General features: G+C 36.4%; 1 protein-coding gene and 1 long non-coding RNA gene across 7 annotated transcripts in view; both read right to left on the reverse strand.

Moving 5' to 3' along the window:
* Positions 1–402: 402 nt before the first annotated feature.
* The window catches only part of LOC105833430, a 116,554-nt gene continuing 93,885 nt past the window's right edge, over positions 403–23,071 (reverse strand). For 4 of the 6 annotated variants that reach the window (XM_036289149.1, XM_036289148.1, XM_036289151.1 and 1 more), the window contains one exon: positions 403–1,343. In XM_036289149.1, the coding sequence (XP_036145042.1) occupies positions 1,060–1,343 (284 nt within the window). In that variant the 3' untranslated portion in view covers positions 403–1,059. Of the gene's footprint in view, positions 1,344–16,300; positions 16,451–23,071 lie in introns of those variants that run through there. The other 2 variants (XM_036289150.1, XM_036289147.1) reach the window with 2 other exon arrangements.
* Positions 9,429–12,520, reverse strand: LOC114254426. The gene is made up of 2 exons (XR_003625786.2): positions 11,158–12,520; positions 9,429–11,073 (listed from the first exon to the last, which is right to left on the reverse strand). It is a non-coding gene; the product is annotated as an uncharacterized LOC114254426 (long non-coding RNA).

The raw sequence follows: 23,071 nt of genomic DNA on the forward strand, positions 1-23,071 counted from the left end.
TTCATAGGAACTTCAGCGGAATAATCATCTTCCGGATCAGTAACTAATCAAACACGCCATTACACGTGACCCGCGAGCAAGTGTTGAGTGCGGGACTTAAAATAATTATTGAAACCTAGCCGGGAGCACGAATCTCTCGAGCGAGCGACCGAGCAACGCGCTAACATAGTGTTGCGCCGTATCTTATCACGACGCATGTAATACAACGCAGCATCTCCAATGACCGCGTGTGTTGAAAACCAAGATGTATGTGAAAGAAATAAACACTTTCTTATTTCAACATAAAAAGACGAGTGGCTTAGTGATTTGGGAACTTGGCCTTTCCTCCTTCCGCGAGTTTCAACTCCTTAGGTAGAAAAAATACATTGTTGCATCGAAAGATGCAATAGACCTTAAAATAACTTTTCCGTGAAGGTTCTTTATTTTAGATTTGAAGCTTTCGCACCCATTGACATTCTTTCTTATAGACAGGGTTTTCGAATACATGCCGCGTCTTGATACATTATTGCGCCAACGTTTGACAAACAATTTGCATCAGGGTTAGGAGCTCTGATACTGAATTTTCTTGGATTGTGATCGTCCCTATATATCTCTTCTTCTGATAGTGGGAGAAAGGAGTGGGAAAGCGCAAGGCGGTCACCCAAATTAATCAATTAAAATTAAAAATCAATTTTAACTTTTTATTGAAAGCAATTTTTTTTATTAAAACAGTTAAATGCTTGCTAGGGATTTGCTATTTATAAAATTATTTATTTAAACGAATAAATTTTTTTTTAAACAAATAAATGTTTTTCTGATAAAAAATAAATTAAGGTGTTGTCATTTTTTGTCAAAAATTTTTTATTTTTTATTTTTCAATCATTATTTACTTGGATTTTCTATAATATTTACTTAAAACCAATTGAACATAAGAAACTGTGTAGCGAAAAGAATATCTGACGGTGTTGCAATTTCTTTAGTTGAAATATTGTTTGCGGAAATTAAGTAAAATTGACTTTGTAATGCTGTCAGTAATTTGAGAAAATTTCGAATGTTATACGTTTTTTAAAATACATTTTTTTACAATTCCGTGTGATGGGATGGGAATTTCTTCAGCACCGCATGATAAAGGTTATAGAAAGCATAGCCACTAACTATCAGGATCCCCGCAAGAGCCAATCCAAAAATCCAGGATAAGAGATTGCCGTCTATTATGTTAGAAGTTTCTTTCCTTTTTCGTGCACTAATCTCTCCCAGTGTTGTACCTCTTCGCTCTTTCATGAGCTTCTTCATATTGGCAAGTTTCTCTCGTAATTCATCTACAGATTCGGCGATCTCTTCCATCGACTCTCCTATGGGTAGATCTGCAATTTACATGATTATAATAGTATTGCATAATAACAAGGCATTCTTGATGAAATAAAGTTAATAAGTTCGTTTTTGTTACTCTCATAGAATTTTCAAAAATCAATTTTTTGTATGTGCTTTTTAAAAAAAAATGTCATTATGTTACATAAATCTAATAATATTTTTATTTTACATTGCTCTTATTTTTTTCTACATAATACAAAATAAATATAAATGTATAAAATCACTTAAAATTGTTTTTTTAAATAAAAGAATAAAAAATGTTTTTTTCTACAAAAATAATGATATGAAGTAAATGCAGCTCTAATAACAAATATTTATAAATACAAAATTTATTTATTATTACTTTTTGATATTAAAATTTTATATTCAGTAATATGGTTTTGTACATATTATTAAATAATGTATATTATTATTGTTGTACCTCTGGTCACGTGACACTGATCGAGATTGCTGCTGACGACTTACTCGGAAACTCAGTGAAAACGCCGAGTTATGAGTTTAAAATATGTATATTTTCCTCGTTACAAACTAACACGTTACACTAATAGTAGTTTACTCGATTTCTTTTCGTTTTCATACTCGATATTTCGACTAATTGCCAAGTGGGCTCTTTCGGGTCCATATACCTGTGACCAAGGTCTGCCTAAATGGCTCTTGCTGTCTAAGCAATCTAAGCAATATTGCAATAATTGCTGTAATATCGCAAGTACTCGATATAAATTAGGACAGGAACTTACAACACTGATATTACTCGATATATTAACTGGTGCAAAGGTCGGTCTTATACAGCATGCGGCATGTATCATGTGACACTTTTAAAAGTATAATAATAATAAAAAATGTTTTATTTAAAAAAAGAACTTAACACTGCTAAGCAAAATAGCGAAATAGGGAAATAACGATTTATTATAATATTAATAAATAATTGTTCATAAATGTTAATTTTTTATAATTATTGTTATTAATATTTTGGTACTTTCTAAATTGCAATCAGTGTATTATCACGGATTGTAATACATAGCTTTTTTGACCGGTTTTAAGATAATCGTTCCCGGGAACGATTAATAACGTCATAAGTTCTATCTTAGCTTACTAGACAAAAAACCAAAACCCATCCTATATTCGACCCGTTGACCAATCAAAGTCAATCAGTTTGTTAGGTAAGATGCGTTTGCTGTAAACGATTTGCGTTTTTGTAACGATCGATTTTTCATACTAAATAAAACTTAACGGTAAGTTAAGTAGACTCTCAAATGTATGTTATTACAGAAAAAAGTAGATCTGACTTTCAAATCTTTTTATACCGTCTTGATTTAGGCCTTGAGTAGATCTATTGCCTTCCCTTCTTCTCCTGATTTATATGGATTTGAAAGTCTGTTTTCTTGGTTTACGTTTCATAAATGTAATTACGTGATGCAATTAAAAAATATAAGAATATTCTTTTTCTCTAATAGTTTCAGTCGTCAAGATTACAAATTTTGTCCAAAAAGTGTCACTTTAGTAATAATTTTTCGAGATTAGTAAAGAACCCTGATCTGATGAGCCAAAACAGGCTTCGAATTCGGATTTAGCAATCCCAAAAACATAAAAATATCATGATCTAGTCCACCGGATACACTTTATTTGTGTACCTGTATAATTAAGGGATATTCACTGTCTTTTAGTGACTTTCATTTCAGAATTAGTGTATAAGCACTAAAAGATCAATGTACTTATTTCATTGATTGACAACCCAGATAGCACAGAGATGAACAGAAATTCACAAAGAAGTTATTTTAAAGAATGCTTGCAGAAGTAGAAAAATGAATACATGAAGAATTCTTGAGGAATTAGCCAGAATTAGCTCACTTTGAAGTATTTTTTAAAAGTTCATTGTAATGAATACTTCGCGATTTGTTATTTGAAGTATTTAGAGTAATCATAGAAAAGTCATTTTAAAGAATACTTGCAAAAGAGAAAAATGAATACATGAAGAATTTCTTTTTAGACTTAAAGCTTTTACGGCCATTGACGCTGCTTCCAATAGAAAGGGTACAGCGTTGCGCCCAGATTTCGCAAACGTTGCAGTTTTCATCATCAGGGCTAGGAGTTCCGATACTCTCTTGGATTGTAACCGTCCTTATATACCTCTTTGCCCTGGTGGTAGGGATGGGAATGAGTTATTCGTCCAATAGTAGCACAGTTTATTGGCCTACCATTGGTGAACGGTTGGCCAATCTTAATGCAATATTGGCTTACTATTTGCCAATATTGCATTAATATGTGTTGTTCAGAAATGTTTTTAATTGATCAATTAAAAAACCGAGAGGACAGTGTGCCAAATTATCTGATAACCTTTATCACGGTTATGGTTATCGGGATGTTTCAAAATTTCTAATTTCAAACTTTCAAGATGTTTCCTGGCAAAATAACTTTAAGAAGGAGCTAGCATTGTAGCTTTTTTGTATTGTACGGAGTGTCCAGTGTTCGGCTGAGGCTGATTGAAAAAAATTGCCTGAATTTGGTACACCGTTGATGTTCTTTGATTCGTGTACTAATCTTCCTCCTGGTTCCTTCTATGTACACTTTTCCGCAAGAGCAGGGAATTTTGTATACACCTGGTAATTCTAAGCGCGGTCTCTGATCCTTCGGTTTAGGAAGTAATTGGAAAATTTTTCTTTGTAGTTTGAAGATCACTTTTATATTGCACCTATGCAAAATTTTGCTAATGCCTTCTGTCGTATCTTGAAGATACGGAAGGAAACCTATTTTGTTCTCTTCTCTTTGTTTTTCTTTCTCTTCATTCAGCGTTCCGATGTTGTTGAGATTGGAAACTCTGTTCTTTAATCTTTGGACTGTTTGACTGATGTTTCTACTACTATGGGCCGATTATACCAACTCCGGTTACCTTAACCGGTCGATTATTCCATTGGAATTGACCAATCGCATTTGTCAATTTTGCTTAACGACAAATACGATTGGTTAATTCCAATGGAATAACCGGCCGGTTAAGGTAACTGGAGTTGATGAAATCGGCCCTATATTCATTTTTTGTTAGAATTAGATTAAGATGTTTTAATTCCCCATTCAAAGAAATTGGCTCAGAAATTTTAAGGGCTCTATATACCAGTGAACTAATGAATAAATTCTTTTGCGAAGGATGATAATGAGAAGTGGCGTGAAGATATTGATCTGTGTGTGTTGGTTTTTAATAGACCTGATGGCTTAAAGTACCATCTTCGTTCTTTTTAACCAACACATCTAGAAAAGAAATTTGGTTGTTTTGTTCTATTTTCATTGTAAACTGCATATAGAATGCTGAGAGTTGAGAAAGGCAAGAAATTGAGGAAGAGTATCTCTACCATGGCTCCATATCACAAAAGTGTCATCAACATATCGGAACCATATAGATAGTTTGAGAGGTGCGTTTTTTAGAATTAGATTTTTAAAATGTTCCATAAAGATATTTGCGATAATGGGTGAGATAGGAGAGCTTATTGGTACTTCAGAAGTTTGTTCAAAGAATTTCTGCATTTCTAAGAAGAGAGATCGTTTTCTTTTTTATAGTGGAATTCGGGTTGCGTTTAAGTGTTTTATAAACTTTGTGATCCGAGAGCATGACCTTGATTTTATTGTCTTCCTTATAGTCTTCCAGTAGTCTTCCTTATCCACAACCACCGTGATGTTCCCTTTGTCTGCTGGTAGAATTAAAATATTGTTATTTTGTTTCAGATTTCTGAGTGCTAAGCGTTCTTCTCTGCGTATATTTTGTTTGGGGAGTTTTGCCTTGTAGAGGATATTGGCCGTCCGTCTTCTAATGTTGTTGCTTTCTTCAGGAGAGAGGTAAAAAATAGCCGTTTTAATTTAGCTGATAATTTCTTTCCTAGGGATGTTAATAAGGATGACTGCGAAATTAAGTCCTTTGGAATAAACAGAAACTTCAGATAGAGCTTGACTGCTAAGATTCTTTACTGCATGTGTGGAGACTGGAGTTTGGACCTGAGGACTGATCTTATCATATAGTAAATACCTACTTTCTTATTTCCGTGTTCTTGTCTCAGAAATGGTTGGCTTGTTCATATGTTATTCGATCCAGTGTTTGCCACGATTCCGGGTCCAAGGAGTTGGAGAGAGAAAATATCTTTATGGAAATATCTTTATGGATCGCAATATCTTTATCGCAAATATCTTTATGGAACGTTTTTAAAATCAAATTCTAAAAAAACGCAGCTCTCAAACCATCTACATGGTTCCGACATGTTGATGACACTTTTGTCATCTGGAGCCATAGCAGAGATACTCTTCCTCAATTTCTTGTTTTTCTCAACTTTCAGCATCCTAACATTCAGTTTACAATGGAAGTAGAACAAAACAACCAAATCTCTTTTCTAGATGTGTTCGTTAGAAGGAACGGAGATGGTACTTTAAGCCAGTGCTCGGAGATAGTTGCCCTTTTCAGTCAGATTTTAGAGGCAACGCCTACCGTTCCCCCACTACCGCTCGCGACCTCGACGGCCGAGCCGCCGATAGCGTCTCAGGCGCAATTTCTGAATCAACTTCTTTGAATGGGGAATTAGAACATCTTATTCAAGTTCTAACAAAAAATGTATATAGTAGTAGAAACAGGAAGGCCTTCATTTGCGCACAGTACAATTGGACACGTTGCAATTGCCCACCGTGCTATTAGACACGAAACATTGCGCACCGTTCAATTGCGCATCATTCAATTGCACACCGTTCAATTGCGCACCATTTAAGTCGCAAACCCATGTAGTGCAGTAAATGCTTTACACACACACACCCACACCAACACACACACACACACACACACACACACACACACACACACACACACACACACACACACGGAGGTGCAAGGGGAGCCTTCGGCTCCCCCCTCCCGTCCAAGTCGCTAACCTATGTACACATTGCAAATACAGCCATAATGTATGAACATTTAATATGCGTTTGACTGAACGGTATGCAACCGAACGGCGCGCAATCAAACTGTGTCCAATCGAACTGTGCCCAATCGAACGGTGTCCAATAGAACGGTGTCCAATCGGACTGTGTTCAATCGAACGGTGTCCAATCGAACCGTGTCGAATCGAACGGTGTCCAATTGAACGGTGCGCAATTGAACGGTGCGCAATGTTTCGTTTCTAATAGCACGGTGGCAAATTGCAACGTGTCTAATTGTATTGTGCGTCACTGAATCTCTCTCGAAGAAACATCAGTCAAACAGTTCAAAGATTGAAGAACAAAATTTCCAGTCTCAACAACATCGCGACGCCGAATGAAGAGGAAGAAAAAGATAGAGAAGAGAATAAGATGGCTTTTTTTCCTTTAAGGTATGACAGAATGCATTAGCAAAATTTTGCGTAGACACAATATAAAAGTAATCTTCAAACTACAAAGGAAAATTTTCCAATTACTTCCCAATCCGAAGGATCAGAGACCGCGCTTAGAATCACCAGGTGTATACAAAATCCCCTGCTCTTGCGGAAAAGTGTACATAGGAGAACTCGGAAGGAAGATTAGTACACGAATTAAAGAACATCAACGGTGTACAAAATACGGCCACTTTTCTCAATTAGCCTTAGCCGAACACTGGATGGAGCTTGGACACTCCGTGCAATATGAAAAAGCTACAATGCTAGCTCGTTCTCGAGATTACTTTGCCAGAAAGCGTTGTGAAAGTCCAGAAATTTTGAAACATTTCGATAACCTTAACCGTGATAAAGGTTCTCAGATAAGCCCGATTTGACATACCGTCTTCCGATTTTTTAATTAATCAATTAAAAACATTTTCCGAACAACACATATTATTTGGCAAATATTGAGTCAATATTGCATTAAAATTGACCAACCGTTTACCAATGGTAGGCCAATAAATTGTGCTACTATTGGACGAATAACTCCGTCTCCTCCCCTCACTCTCATCCATACCACCAGGACATGGGGTGTATAAAGACGGTTACAATCCAAGAGAACTCATTATCGGAGCTCTTTGCCCTGATGATGCAGTCTGCAACATTTGCGAAACGTCGGCGCAACGCTGTGTCAAGACTCGGCTCATAAAGAATTTTTGAGAAATTAGCCACAATTAATTCACCTTGAAATATTCCTTAAGAGTTTATTGCAATGAATACCTCGTAATTTATTATTTGGAATACTTTGAGTATTCATTAGAAATTACTTGAGTGTTCAGATAATTTTACTTACATATTTACAATTATATATCGCTTAATAAATGCTAATTTATTCATTTATATAAAAAATACGCTACATAATTAGCAAACCAATTAATATACAATTTAAGAGCATACTAATCTGCAACGACAGAGTGTCGCGTTCCGTTTCACGCATGATGTGCATGATGCAACATTCATCCTCGTTAGACAAACAACAAAGGTGAACAATGTACCGTGCATATCGTCCGTGAAACGGAACATTGCCTATACCGAACGTAAGTATCATCTAATTTTCTCCTTCGCGTTTACAAAATCAAACCTTTTCAAACTTATTGATAATATACCGTACATTATCCTTGTTTTTTTAGATAAATAAGTGGAATTGAATTAAGGCATGGAAAGCAAAGGCTTTATATAAATTTTATTACATAGTAAATCCACATGCTATTTCGCGCGCATATGTAAAAATGAGTAAAAAAACTGTAAAACTTTATATTTATTCATAAAAATATAAGTTAACTACATGTTTCATCCTTCTGACAACATCTATTGTAATGATCTATAACAAATATGTATGCATAAACAAGAAGTGTTCATGGATCATCACGAAGCGTTAGGATGCGTACGATTTTCGAAGTCAAGCAACGTCGGCGATGATGGACACTTGGACGGGTGCCCGTTTTTTCGGGTACAGAGATTAAACATGCTTCAACAGGTACGATTGTGGTCTGGCTGAAACATGTATAGTCTTCTGTTTCTTAAAATTACCGTAGAAATAATTAGAATTTTTTATTTTTTGTTGAAGTTTTCAATACTCAGAAACTTTTAAAAATACTTAGTAGAAATACTAAAAATTTCCTAAATTAATCAGAATTTTTTATTTTTTAAATTTTTCTGAGAAACGTTCCAATTTTTATAAAAAATTGGAACATTTGTCAAAAATCCTGAAAACAATTTTTTTAATTCTGACAAATTTTTTTACCAGGGCATATTACCATGTCTCAGGAAATTCCCTAGACATTCTTTGGATAGTGTTTGAGATATCTACTTGGAGAAGTTATAATAAATACTTTAAGAAGTTCTGAGGAATTTGAATCATAATGCATGTAACTTCCTACATTATTCTTAAAGCATTCTTCTATAAATTCCTAAAGAATTACTGTTCAGAAAGAAAGAATACTTTATGAAATCTTTAAGAAGAAACTGTACTATCCGGAAAGTATACCTTTGAAAATTAGTATATTTTTACTGAATTTTCACTGATTGTAATTTAGAGAGTATTTTCTATAACAGTGTTAATCTATTTTTTATAAAATTGTTATGAGTGACACACTCATACCAATATAATAGATAAAAAAGGTATCAGTAGCACCAATGACGTAAGTCAGTCAGCTGCAGCAGTCAGCATCAAGCGCATTGTGCGAGGTTCCGCGCAATCCGCTCAACAATTAGCGCAATGTTCCTTAGCCAGCATTTGCTGTCTAAGCAAGATTTTGGAACACTGATTTATGCCTTCACGCAATCCTCCTCTTCTCTCGATCCGACTACCGAATTAACAGATATATAAACCGCCGAAAGAAAGTGAGAGACGGGTCAATCAGAACCCGACAATCCGAGCCTAATACACGACACTCTGCTTTGCGGGGTCGTGTATCGCCGACACAAAAACATTGTATTGTATACAACCACGACACTCTGCTTTGCGCGGTCATAAACAGTGAACTCATAGACGCAGCACTCTGCCTTGCGGCGTCGCGATCTAACTGTGTACTGTAAACGGACAATATAATAAAGTGCTCAAAACGAAGAACGGAGCTAATTAAAAACCCTTCTCGCGACATCTCGGGCAGCGATTCCCAACGTACTCCAACGAGGGGTACAACAAAAAATTTATTTGTATTATGCTTTTTTAGTTTTTATATAATGTGCGACCGTGCTGACGGGCTACGAGCAACTTCGCCTTTGTCCATGTCGTTATTTTGCGTAGCCAGTATAACGAGACGGCAAGCAATTCAGTACATCTCACTCAAAAAGCGTAGATACGAGAAAGCGTCTCATTCCTTCGCAGGATGCACAGGTAATTATCTCCTGAACGGAAACGCAAAAAGGACGAATATTGTATTTGACATGAACTTTGGTGATTCCGATAACCGATTACTCAGCCCTGAAAGATGATAAAGGGGAAGATTCGGCATGGACGGCTGGAATATAGAAGGCGAGAGAACTATTTACACACAGTTTAAACAATAAAATAACAATTGGATTTCCGATTTCAAACAATTACAATGATTAACGTGACCTTGAACACACGGATGAATGGTGATACTACAAATTGCGTACAACCCGGTTCTCACTCGGATTAACGTTGAGTCGGGAAGGGAACAATTATAATATCTGCGATGCGATCCTGATGGATATTTTCAAGCGTGTCTTCATATTTTATAAACGCAATTGAATCGTCATCAAACTTCCGACGCGAGGGCAGTCGTCAAGGACAATCAGAACGTACAATGCGTTACAGCTCGCGCGGCACGCTTTGAGTTCGTGATCTCCTGCTAATGAAATTTATTTCGTGAAGAACGTACGCTATAACATAATCACTCGTAGACGCCGCGATAAATAATCATAAACACGCACTCTGACGGAATCGAATACAAAATTACATGGAATTCCGCGACATTAATCGACAAAAGTGACCTGGCTGCGGTGTAGGCGCGCGCATAATGAAAAGCGAACGAAAATATTGTTACGAGCGTCGCCCGGTATACTCCGCGACTGCGACTGAGCTGTCCTGAAGCCGATCGATATATTGATTTTCCCGAGAGCGTTGTCAGTTGTCACGCTCTTGGCAACGCTTGTTCAACAAAAGTCTAATCTCGGTCTCGAGCCTTGTCGGACGCGTTCTGTAATTGCTCGGAATAAAGCTGCCTGATATAAAAGTTCTTAAGTGTCTCTTTCATTTCCGCGGGCCCGCGCGTAACAATATGTATCCACGTAGGTGGAATCAAGCGAGACAACGGTATCACAATAGACTCGAAATTCGAGCTACTATAAAATCTCGCAAAATGATAACGATGTGTAATTCGCGGCCGATCTGCGACTCGTGAAATCGGCGACTTTACAGTTTATGTGACGCTTGTCTCACCAATACCGCTCCTCACTCGCCTTCTCGGGATCTTTGGTTGGCTCTTGCGTCTTCTTACAAATGTCACTCCCTTCAACCCGAGATCTGATGACTCGAGTTTCCGCAGCCAAAATGAGGATCGATTGTCGATTCCGCGGGGGCCACGCTGCGATGCGCCCTACTTTGCCTAGGTGCTTGAATGATGCCGGTCCTTTGTGACGGGATCTCTTTTCGATTTTGTCGACGACGGTTCCTTCCTTCATAAACCGCCGCATTTCCATTCTCCGGGATGTCGTTCCCTGATTCTCATTTCGTGGATCGGCAGGAAATAACTCCTCCCGTCTCCGCTCTCCTCGTCGAGATTTGCGTGGAGTCCGTCCGGATGCCATCCCGTCTGTGCGCCAGCAGAAGGTGTCTCCTCAGACTCTGTAATTCATTCTTGCGACAATATCAAGATTCTTACAATTAACAATAATTGTACGGCAAAGTGAAAGAGGCAGTACAACCTACATGTCCTCGCTTTCAAGAGGTCTTGGTAATTCCCCGATGTTCTCCTTTTTTGTTCCGGTGTTTTTTTGGCATTTTCTTGTGGAATGAAACATTAAAGTCATACAAAGTCCTATGTTTTGCAGTCGCCGATTTCCCCCACACTGTTGGCGTAGCGCTTGAAATGACTTAGATCGTACAGAAAAACGGTACACAAGACGGCACACGGACATAGAACAAAACGCGCCACGCCAACGCACCTACTCTCGAGCGGGAGGACGCAAAATCCGCGAGGTGAAAACGCGGCCATTGTAACGGACGGCAGTTCGCAGATGTCACGTCACAAATGTTAATATAATAATCGAAACGCTTTACTATTATAATAATAGATATTATTCAATAATACATATAGAACCATATTATTAAATATAACATTTTAACATTAAAAAGCAGTAAATTTGTAAATATCCGTTTTTATAGTTAGCGCATTTACTTTATATCATTATTTTTATAGAAAAAACAAATTTTTATCCTTTTATTTAAAAAGGCAATTTCTTGTCATTTCGCACATTTACACTTATTTTGTATTATGTAAAAAAATAGGAGCAGTGCAAAATAAAAATACTGGTATTTTTCTTAAAGAGAAACACATACAACCCACACACTTGACGCCTTTTTTAAAAGAAGTAATTTTTATTATCTACATTAAATATATACTGGTCAATAAAATTAGTGCATACAAAAATTGTACCGAAATTTTGCATAACTTTAAATTACTATAACACCATGACAAATCATCGCATTTTTATTTTTCAAAAAGTATTTGTCTCGGGACACGGTACGGGAACGCTGCCGTTGACTCCTCGGGATCGGGAATGTCCCGATTGCGCACACAAACGATCGGACACAGTAGTATTTCCCAATCGGACACATTCCCGATTGGACACGGACCTGATTGTGCACCGCCCCGATCAGACATAGTCCTAATCGGACACAATTCCTATAGGTTTGTGCACTGGACACAGACTCTATTAGACACAACAACGATCGGACACATAGCGTTTGAATCGGACACAGAATTAATTTCATACGGACCTGATTGCGCACCGACCCGTTTGCACACGAATCCGATTGAACATGGACCCTATTGCACACGAACCCGATTGCATACAAACCCGATTGTACACGGACCCGATTGCACACGAATCCGATTGCGCATCGATCCGTTTGCAGATAGTACATGGGTTATCGACTTGGACGAGGTGGGTGTAGGAGGGAGCCGAACGCCCCCTTTGAATTCCCCTCCCTTGGTGTGGGTGTGTGTGTGTGCGCGCGCGCGCAAAGCATTCTCTGCTCACCACATGAGTTTGCGACTAAAATATTTATAAGGAAAATATTTATGCTAACTTTGTACATATTTTTATGTATAAAATATTTTGAGTTTGCCAGGTATAAAAAATTATGATAAATATTTATGAAAATATTTTAAATAAATATTTATATATACTATTATTATCAAATAATATAACAAATAGTTCGAGTTCATGTACCATAAATATTTTTCAGTACATTTTAAAAATGTATTCTATATATTGTTAATAATAATTTTTGTATTATTTCTAAATGGTTTTGTGAAACATAACCCTATATGACCTTTAAAAAATATTTTTTAAAAATAAATTTGTAAAATATTTATGAATACTTATAATAAATTTTCTATGCTATCTACGTTGTTTTTGAATTATTCTGCGATGCGGAATTGTATCGTGTGCAATCGGGTCCGTGTGCAAACGGGTCAGTGCGCAATCGGGTCCGTGTGCAATCGGACCCTTGTGCAATCGGGTCCGTGTGCGAACGGGTGCGCAATCGAATCCGTATCCGATTCAAACATTATATGTTTGATCGCTGTTGTGTCCAATAGTCTGTGCCCGATCGGGATGGTGTGCAATTGGGGCCGTGTCCAATTAAGCCCGTGTCCAATCGGGACTATGTACGATAGGAAAATACTAATGTGTCTGATCGTTTATGTGCACAATCGGGTCTCACTCTCGGAATCAGGTATCAAATAGATAACGCCAAGAATAACTTTATAACTATAAAGAGATATATTTGGTTTCAACGTAGTTACAGTTATTTATCAAACTCATAATAATAGGTATAACACAGTGTTATACTGAGCGACATAGATTCGTCACTTGATGGATTAGTAATGAGCCCGCTCGTTCTCTTTCCGCGGTGTTTGTATACACCGCTTTTTGGACTTGTTGCTAGGGGGCTTCTTTCGCGTTCACGGGCTTTTGGCCATACCTGCTTAGCCAGAGCAATAGATGGCTACGTACATTCCATCGGACGACTTCGGGTGGCAACCGGGTACCTTACTTGGTACGGTTTCCGGCGTGAAGGCCGGACGGTGTCACGAGCGCGAGGTGTCACTCGACACTTTTATCTTTGACGACATTTTCTGTGTGAGTGCATCACAATCACAACACATTTTAAAGCTTGAACTCTCTATTTTTAGTTGAATTTTGATGATTTTAATTATCTTTGTTTTTTACGAAACGGCACAATGATAAAGCTTGTACCGTCAAAATAAAAATTTTTATGCAAATTTACTGCATCACATCTGCTGTGGAAAAAATCACGAAAAATTTTTGTTATTTGCATTTTACAGCGGGATCTTTTCCCTTTATTTTGAGCGGTTGTTCATTGCTGTGCGATTTTTCTTGACCTAGTTATTGAGATTTTAAGAAAAAATGGTCATTTTGATTTTCATCGCTTATTACTCGTAAATACATCGACGTACAGCGCTCCGCAAAAAAAAACAATGGAAAACTGAAAATTTGCACTTTCAAATGTTGATTGATAATTTGGGAAAAGCGCTTAGGCAAATTTGGCACGAAATTCTACATTGGTGAGAGAGGGAGAGGTTCATTTGCGCACCGTACAATTGGACACGTTGCAATTGCCCACCGTGCTATTAGACACGAAACATTGCGCACCGTTCGATTGGACACAAGCCTTTTGCGCACAGTTCGTTTGGACACAGTTCAATTGCACACGGTTCAATTGCGCACAATTCTTTCGCGCACCGTTCAACTGTGCACGGTTTTTTCTCGCACTGTTCAATCGCGCACGGTTCTTTTGCTCACCGTTCAATCGCGCACTGTTCAATTGCACACCGTTCAATCGCGCACGGTTTTATTTGCGCACAATCCGATCTAGCGCATTTTGAATATTCTTACATTATGACTATATTGATACATTTAGACTAGATACCTATGACTCATATTTTCCGCTGACGAATTTGCTGTGATTGTTTATGATTATAACAATTTAGAGTAATTGTTCAGTTTAGGGGGCCTGTTCTTAAAAGTCGATAAAATTATTGTATTGAAAATCTGCAAATACATGTGAACTTTACTTTGTTATAATGTATACATGGGTTAGCGACTTGGACGGGGTGGATGCGGGAGGGAGCCGAAGGCCCCCCCCTTGCACCCCCCGTGTGTGTTTGTGTATGTGTGTGTGTGTGTCTGCGCGCGCGCGCGCGCAAAGCATTCTCTGCACCACATGAATTTGCGACTTTCCACGTTAAACGAGATGCTCGTAAAAGTATGTGTATAGACATTTGAAATTCGCGCATTTTTTGCATGACTTGTGCTAGACAGAGCATGCGCTTATAGTCAAGAAGCATAAGGATATGACGCTGCGCATGCTCAAGTCATCACATTTCGTCGATATGACAGGTTTCATAATTTGTCAGGTAGTGGACTTTAACAATTAATATCTCGTTTCACAAGGCAGAGCGACACTTTTTTCTGCCAGATTCATTCGTTTGATGCAAAAACACGTCGAATTCATCAGCGGAAAATACGTGCCATGGAAATCCAGTCTAAATGTATCAACAGTCATAATGTATAAATATTCAAGATGCGCTTGATTGAACTGTGCGCGAAAGAACCGTGCGCGATTGAAAGGTGTGCGATTAAACGGTGCGCGATTGAACGGTGTGCGAAAAAACCGTGCGCGATTGAACGGTGCGCGAAAGAACTGTGCGCAATTGAACCGTGCGCAAAAGAACCATGTCCAATGTAACACGTTTATTTATTTAAATAAGTTAATAATATGCGTTGTATCCAAAAGCAACAGTGTCCAATTGAATGATGTGCAATACAACTGTGCCCAAACGAACTGTGCGCAATGTTTTGTGTTTAATAGCACGGTGAACAATTGCAACGTGTCCAATTGTACTGTGCGCAAATAAAGGCCTCTCGTTGAGAGGTGCATAAACATATGAGAACGTTTACAAGCAGTAATTGATCAAAGAACGTTAGTATTTATTACTGGGGAGTAATCGTAGTACAAAACTTTGTTTTAGCGATGTTATTGAATTTTTCTTCACCACAGTATATTGAACTAAATAAAAACCGTAAAATATGAAATTTTTTAGATAATCTTCGAATACGATTTGTTGTTAAAAAAAATAAATCTATGAAAAAATTTATAATAGCGTTCGAAAGTGCAAACTTTCAGCTTTCCAACGTTTTTTTGCTGTGCGCTATATGTTGATCTATTCACGAGTAATAAGCGATGAAAATCAAAATGATTTTTTTTTTTAATCTCAACTCAAAAAATCACACAGCAATAACTCAAAATAAAGGGAAAAGATCCCGCTATAAGATGCAAGTAGCAGAAAGTCTTGACGATTTTTGCACAGTAAGTACAATGTAGCAAAATTACATAAAAATTTTTATTTTGACGTGTCAAGCTTTATCATTGTGCCGTTTTGTGAAAAAAAAAAAAATAATTGAAATCACTAAAATTTATCTAAAAGTAGAGAGTTCAAGCTTTAAAATGCTTTTGGAACATAAAAATGCGATGATTTTTCGCAATGTTATACTTATTTTAAATTGTGCAAAATTATGACACAAATTTTCATATGCGCTAATTTTCTTGACCAGTATATTATGTTGGACTTTGATTATATAAGTATGGACTACTAACAGTCCTATTTTTCCTATTAAAGCCAGTAAAAGGTTCCGTATCCAACATGACACTGATCTGTAACGCTATCAAATACCAAAAACCTGGGAGTTTTAAATGCCATGAGGTTGTATCAATTTGAAAACCTTAAAATTAAATATTAAATTGAAATAGATTTACGTACTTTATAAACAGAAGTATAACAAGTAGAACAGCAAAAGGTATTCTATCTCATTGGGCAATTTGCGGATCGCGGGGGGTGTTGGACGTAGATTTCTTGGAGGAACGAGGCAGACCTAACCATCAGTAATCGCTGCTCCCTCTCCCGGCCGTGTGAAGGAGTGAGCTAAAATCCCTGGTGGGGTTCGTGAATGAGAATCTCTTGCGGATTATGCCGCGGAAATGCGGATGGGGATTACGTTTGTTTTGCGGGTAGATGGCGATTTATTTTTTTTCGTTCTGCGGTTTCGCGAAACATGGAAACGATGCGTGTTTCGCGACTTTTATCTTACATATAATCACGCGTGGTCAGTTATTTTCGTTCGTTTTCACGGTTTCACGAAATTGTGGAAACGAGAGAAAAGAGAGAATGCGCAAAGAGAAAAAAGCGATTTTTTCCTGTTTTATGTTTTCTTGTTCTTTAATTTGTTTCTTTCTTCAAACTTCTTTTCTACCTCATGTTTATCATATTCCTTTTGAACTTTAATAAAATAATCATCTTATCCATCTTCGAACTCTATAATTTATTTTTTATAATCAAAAATAATAAGATAAACAGGTCAATCTGTCGAGATAATATCAATTTTCACAATATAATATAATTTATTAAATCAAAAATATATCATTATAAACGCTATTAAAAAACAATTGTGTTAAAATTGTTAAACAAATTTTAACACAGTTGTTTTTAATAGTGTTTATAATGATATATTTTTGATTTAATAAATTATATTATATGAAATTGGTATTAGCTCGACATATTGACCTGTTTATCTTATTATTTTTGCTTAGCATTAATGAGCTCTTTATATTTCGTTTATTTTTTGTTTTTTATAATCAAATTTAAACAATTTGAACCCATAATTTAAAAAAATAACATTCGTTTTCTAAAAATAACACAGGCACACACAAAAAAGTGGTTGGTCTGGCAGAGTAGTCAATCCTTATGTATTTTGACCCACCGAATCTAAATCCAATGTCAGAATTGATGAATTGGTTCATTTTTTCCTAACCTCAAAAAAAAAAACACCATGTAAAAGCAGTTTGGGTCAGAAATATCTAATCCAGAGCGTGCAAGCTTGCGTAACCACATTACCCGGGGAAAATTCAATAAGTATGACAAGTCTGAGCTTCTGTGAATAATAAAGCGTAGAAAATTCACTCCCTTTTTCTATTATATATAACTCTTTTATTCTCGAAGGTTTGGACTAATAAACAAACTGAAACCTGGATGTTACAAGTCTGATGAGTGGAGACTATTAATCGATTCTTCTAAAAAAAGTTTAAAAGCAGTGTTGCTGCACAATACTAATGTATATGCCTTCATTCCTGTAGGGCACTTGGTAGTGATAAAAGAAGTGTACACAAACCTGAAAACAGTTCTTGAAAAAATTAAATACACAGAACATAAATGCCAAATTTGTGGGGATTTGAAAATTCTCGCTATATTATTAGGTCAAAAATCAAGTTGCACAAAAAATCCGTGCTTCCTATATAAATGGAATAGTAAAGATCGAACGAACCATTACATAAGAAAAGAATGGCCGATAAGGACGTCTTTGCAACCTGGGTCTAAAAACATCATAAATAAACCATTAGTTGAGCCTTCACAAGTTCTTCTTTCACCTCTTCGTATCAAATTAAAACTCATAAAACAATGGGTGAAAGCTCTAAATAAAAGTGGTGAATGCTACCAATATTTACAAGAAAAATTTTCCAACATCTCTGATGCAAAATTGCGGGAAGGAATTTTCAACAGACTTCAAATACGTAAAATGTTGAGAGACGACAATTTTGTCACCGAAATGATTGAAGACGAAAAAGCAGCATGGCTGAGTTTCAAAGGTGTCACAGAAAATTTTCTAGGAAACCATAAAGTCAAGATTACAGAGAAAGGGTGGCGGAAATGACGGAGAACTATAAAAAACTAGGTTGCTTAATGAATTTTAAGTTGTATTTCTCATATAGACTACTTCCCAGAAAATATAGATGATTATAGTGAAGAACAGGAAGAAAGATTTCATCAGGACATCAAGGAGATGGAGCATCGATATCAAGGCAAGTAGGATGTGAACATGATCGCTGATTTCTGCTGGACGCTCAAACAAGATGTCTCTGTGAAAGGGAAGAAACGTAAGAGAAACCATTGCACAGAACCTTTGAAAATAAAAGAGTTAAATACAATAGAAAAAGCGAGTAAATTTTCTACCCTATTCATTCACAGAAGCTCAGACTTGTCATACGTATTAAAATTTTGCCGTGTAATGTGGTTACGCAAGCCTGCAAGCTCTGAATTATACATTTGTGACTCAAACTGCTTTTACAAAGTGTTTTTTTTTTTAGGTTAGGAAAAAATGAGCCAATTCAGCAATTCTGAATTTCGATTCAGCGGGTCAAAATACATAAGCATAGACTAGTCTGGTCCGCCGGATTAACATTAAAAAAAAATTTTTTTTGAGATTAGGAAAAAATGAGCCAACTCAACAATTCTGATCTTGGATTTGGATTCAACGGGTCAAAATACATTGACTAGTCTGGTCCGCCAGACCAACTTTTTTATTGTGTGTCTGTGTAATCTAAACTTTTTTAAAATACTGTAAAACATTTTTTTTATAAATACACATTAAAATTAGAAAAAATTTAAATTTCTTTAAAATATTCAAAAACTCTATCACTCGATCCACTTAATACATTGTCGAAATGTTTTTTATTATCTATTTCTGAACATCTATTACTCTCTACCTCTATTCTACTTAAATCCTTTGAACCTTTTTCTTAATCTAAAATTTATTTTTTATATTATAATTAGATATTTAAAATTAGTATTCATTTTTTTCAATATTTTAAGTAAATTAAATAGTATTAAACTAAATTAAAACATCTTTTTTTTTAATAGTTTAAATTGTGAAATTATTCATTATATTATATTAAATTTTTTAACTAGAATCCATATTTTAACAATAATTTTAGTAATTTTAACAATATTAAAATACAATGTATTTTTTATAAAAAATTTAAAATTAGTTTTTTTTTTTCAGTAATTTAAAAAAACTTAACAATATTAAGCCTAATAAAAATATTTTTATTTTAAACAGATTGAAATTTAAAATAATTTATAAAAGACATTTTGAATTTTATTATTGTTATATTTATTTAAATTATTGTTAAAATATGGATTTCAATTTTAAATATCTTATAATATACTAAATATTTTTAATTTTTCTTTTTTTTTTTAATAGACAAACAAATTTTTTTAATTGTACCTTTTTTATTATCTTCTATTACTCTTTCGAAAGATCCAATTAAATATTTTACAATGTTTTTCACTTTCTATTTCTGTGGTTCTATTATTATCTTTTATTCTAAATTGTTACGTCCGGCAGACTCCACGATTTCTCTTCGTCAGAGAAACAAATAAGATTACAAAAGAAATTCCGTTTCAACAGTCTCCGATAATTTTTTATGCGTCTAGGATTAGTTTCTGTTAGAAACGTGACGACAAACATGGATGCACGAAACGATTAAGTTGATAATTTCCTTTTGAATATCGAGAATAAACTCCTTTTGAATATCGAGTCAACAAACAATAAATTTTGAAGGTAGAAATACAAAAACAAACTCGGGATCGAAGCAAAGTTTCATGTTTCCTCACAAAAAAGGAGCAATAAAGTATCTAAACATTAGCAAAAAATAAATAACCGTTTCCTCCATTTGCAAGTCATACCGCAGCACGTCTAGCACGATAAAGAATGATTTATCTTTTAAATCCAAAGGGAAGATAACCTACGCGATAGGTCGGATCCCCTCGATAAAATTAAAGGAATGTGGGAGAAAACAAAAACTTTCGACAGATTACTCAACATATGATTGGTCAAAAGGGAAAAACTTTCTCCAATAAAAAAACGTAGAATTCACCCACCACACAACCCTGAAAAAGAGTCCTATCAATTAGAATATTTAAATGACCTACATCTGGATCCTCCCTCTATTAGACTCTGTATATATAATACCAAATCTTGAAGAGAACGAGTAGTAAGAGAGTTAGTTAATAGTCAGTTAGTCAGTATTCAGTAATCAGTAACGAGTGAGTGAGTAATTAGTAATGAGTTCAGTAGTTTTTAACTCCAGTTAGTAATTGGTAACGAGGAAAGGTAGTAGTTACTTAGTTAATTAGTTAAAAGAAATAATTATGTAAAATCAGTGCGCGAATAAACTTTAGTGCCATTCCATCCGGTCAAGAAATCCCTTCGATTTGTTTGAGAACCAGTAATGAGTAAGTCCCACAATCACAATTTCTTTTGTTTTTACGTTACTCATCTACTTCCTTCCATTTTAATTCTTTAAGACACGCTCCTATTATTTATAAATAATTCCCTCTTAGAGTTTAATCGGCAATCTCGTGCACTACTCGACGCTGTCTACTCCGAGTACTTGGATTTCTCTAAGAATACCTCTATCGGCATCTCACAACCTTGAGGAATTCCCGTGTGATCCTCGAGACGTCCTCATTCTTTCTGACTCTCCAATTTATTCCTCGATCAGTTCCCCAAAACGAAGATGTTCCACCCCCACTCTCTCCCGCGTTATTCTTTATCCTCTTACGACTTCAAGCATCTCTGTTTTCCTCATGTAACCATTTAGTAAACCCTTCGACTATTTCTTTGCTCCGCGTTTACCGTTATAACTATAGAATTAAAAAACAACAATCTTTGTTTTCCTTTCTCCGCCTACCACATACTTATATAATATTTGTACAACTATATACATACTATGCGTTTTAAATTATACCACCGTTATTAAAATTGTCAAATCACGACTTCAGTGTCTCCTTTATATTCTTATAACTTTTTGGGAAATTTAGAATAAATACTTTGTTATTTCTTTTTGTTACATAAATTTCATAATTTATTTTAATTAATAACGACCTCTCCTCATCCCGAACAAAGACTGCACCTGGTTCGATCCCAAGTTAAAGCGATTCAATTCGTTGACTCGAAACTTGAACCGACGGACGTACTTAAAACGGATTATAGCGAACCTATCGGCACGTTGACCTATATTTTTGAGTGAGTAAAAAATGCGTTCGACCCGAGACACCTACCCTCTCTTCAAGAGGATTGGACCACAAATGACGAAATAGTCCGCGGACATATGACCTATATACATATATAGACTAGCCTTTTCGCCCGCGCTTCGCGTGGGCTCAAAAGCTTTTGCTTCTTTCCTTGGCCTTTTTTTGGGGGGGGGGGTAGGGGGAAATGCATTTACGCACACTCGTCTCGTTTACCATACAACGCTCTAGAGAGACACAATTGTGTAAAAGTGAATATCGCGTTTAATGGCGTGTTTGTAGTGACAAATACCCAACAAAAGTATCACCATGTAAAACTGTAAACTATTCCGAACGTCGGACTTGCATGAGTGGAGCCACGTTAGCGTCTTTGGAACAATTTCAAAAATGTGATAGCGGGTGGGCGCTTTCGCAAATTCTCATTTAACTCTAAATATAAACAAGTGCAATCCTTTACACGCGAGATGTTACGTAATATTGCCGCGAGAAATAATGTTGAAAAGAGCGGTAGTAAATGTAAAATCGAAGGACAATGCGTGTTTCGCGTGGTCGGTGGTCGCTGCTTTGCACCCTGTAGAAAGAAACACGGAGTTAGAGTCGTCGTACCCTCATTATACAAAGATCCTAAAGTTCGACGACATCAAGTTTCCTGTTATAGTAAAAGACATTGGAAAATTTGAGAGATGATGTGTCAATGTCTACGAGATCGCAAAAGAGGAGGAGGAGATTTATACGCTCACAGATGTTGTGAGTGTGCAACACTCACACCGAGAATAGCGCGAGCGATAAGGGTGTTGAGTGACACTTCGCGCGAGGACATCGTTCGGCCTTCACACCGGACGTCGCACCGGGCAATGTACTCGATTGCCACCCGAAATCTCCTGATTTCCGGTGGAATACACGTAGCCAGCAATTGCTTGCTAAGCAAGTGCACGGCCCAAAGGCCGCGGGAAAAACCCCCTAGCAACAGGCCGAAAAGTGGCGTATATAAATGCCGCGAAAAGAGAATAAGCGGGCTCATTAATAATTAATACAACGACGAATCTATGTCGCTCATCGTAACGCAAAATTGTACTTAATCATTTGCGACATTTATCTATTCGGGTTTAATAACTGAGAACTGTAACTACGTTGAACAAATATATCTTTTCATAACTACTTTCGATGTTATCTCTACGGAACCTGATCCCAAGGAATCATCAGCAGCGATCCCGTACCGTGTCCTGAGACCAGGGGCACAGATGACGACACAGATAACAAGAAGGAAAAGCATGTCAATCTTGTACGTGCAAGATCCAAGAGATAACAACGTGGGTCACTTCACATGGATTAAAAATGTATCCCGCCTTGTCAGCCCACAAACATATTGGAAATTTAGCAAACATAATGGAAAAATATACATTTGCAATCGGTATGTATATTATATAAAAATGAATACTCCCGTGTTCCAAAAAAGTAATTAAAATTTTTTTTGTATTTTTACAGGTCCTTGCACTATTTTTTATCTTGTGAGAGGCTGCAATTGTATGCTGTCAGAAGATGAATGATTGCGGTATCATATTATCGACTAAAAAAGGATTAAGTTTCCGGAATATAAACAACAAGGAACGAGTGCCCTTCGTGATCTATGCTGACTTGGAATGTGTGCAATGGAAGACGCAACAT

The sequence above is a fragment of the Monomorium pharaonis genome, chromosome 6 (assembly GCF_013373865.1).
Source record: "Monomorium pharaonis isolate MP-MQ-018 chromosome 6, ASM1337386v2, whole genome shotgun sequence".
Lineage (NCBI taxonomy): Eukaryota > Metazoa > Arthropoda > Insecta > Hymenoptera > Formicidae > Monomorium > Monomorium pharaonis.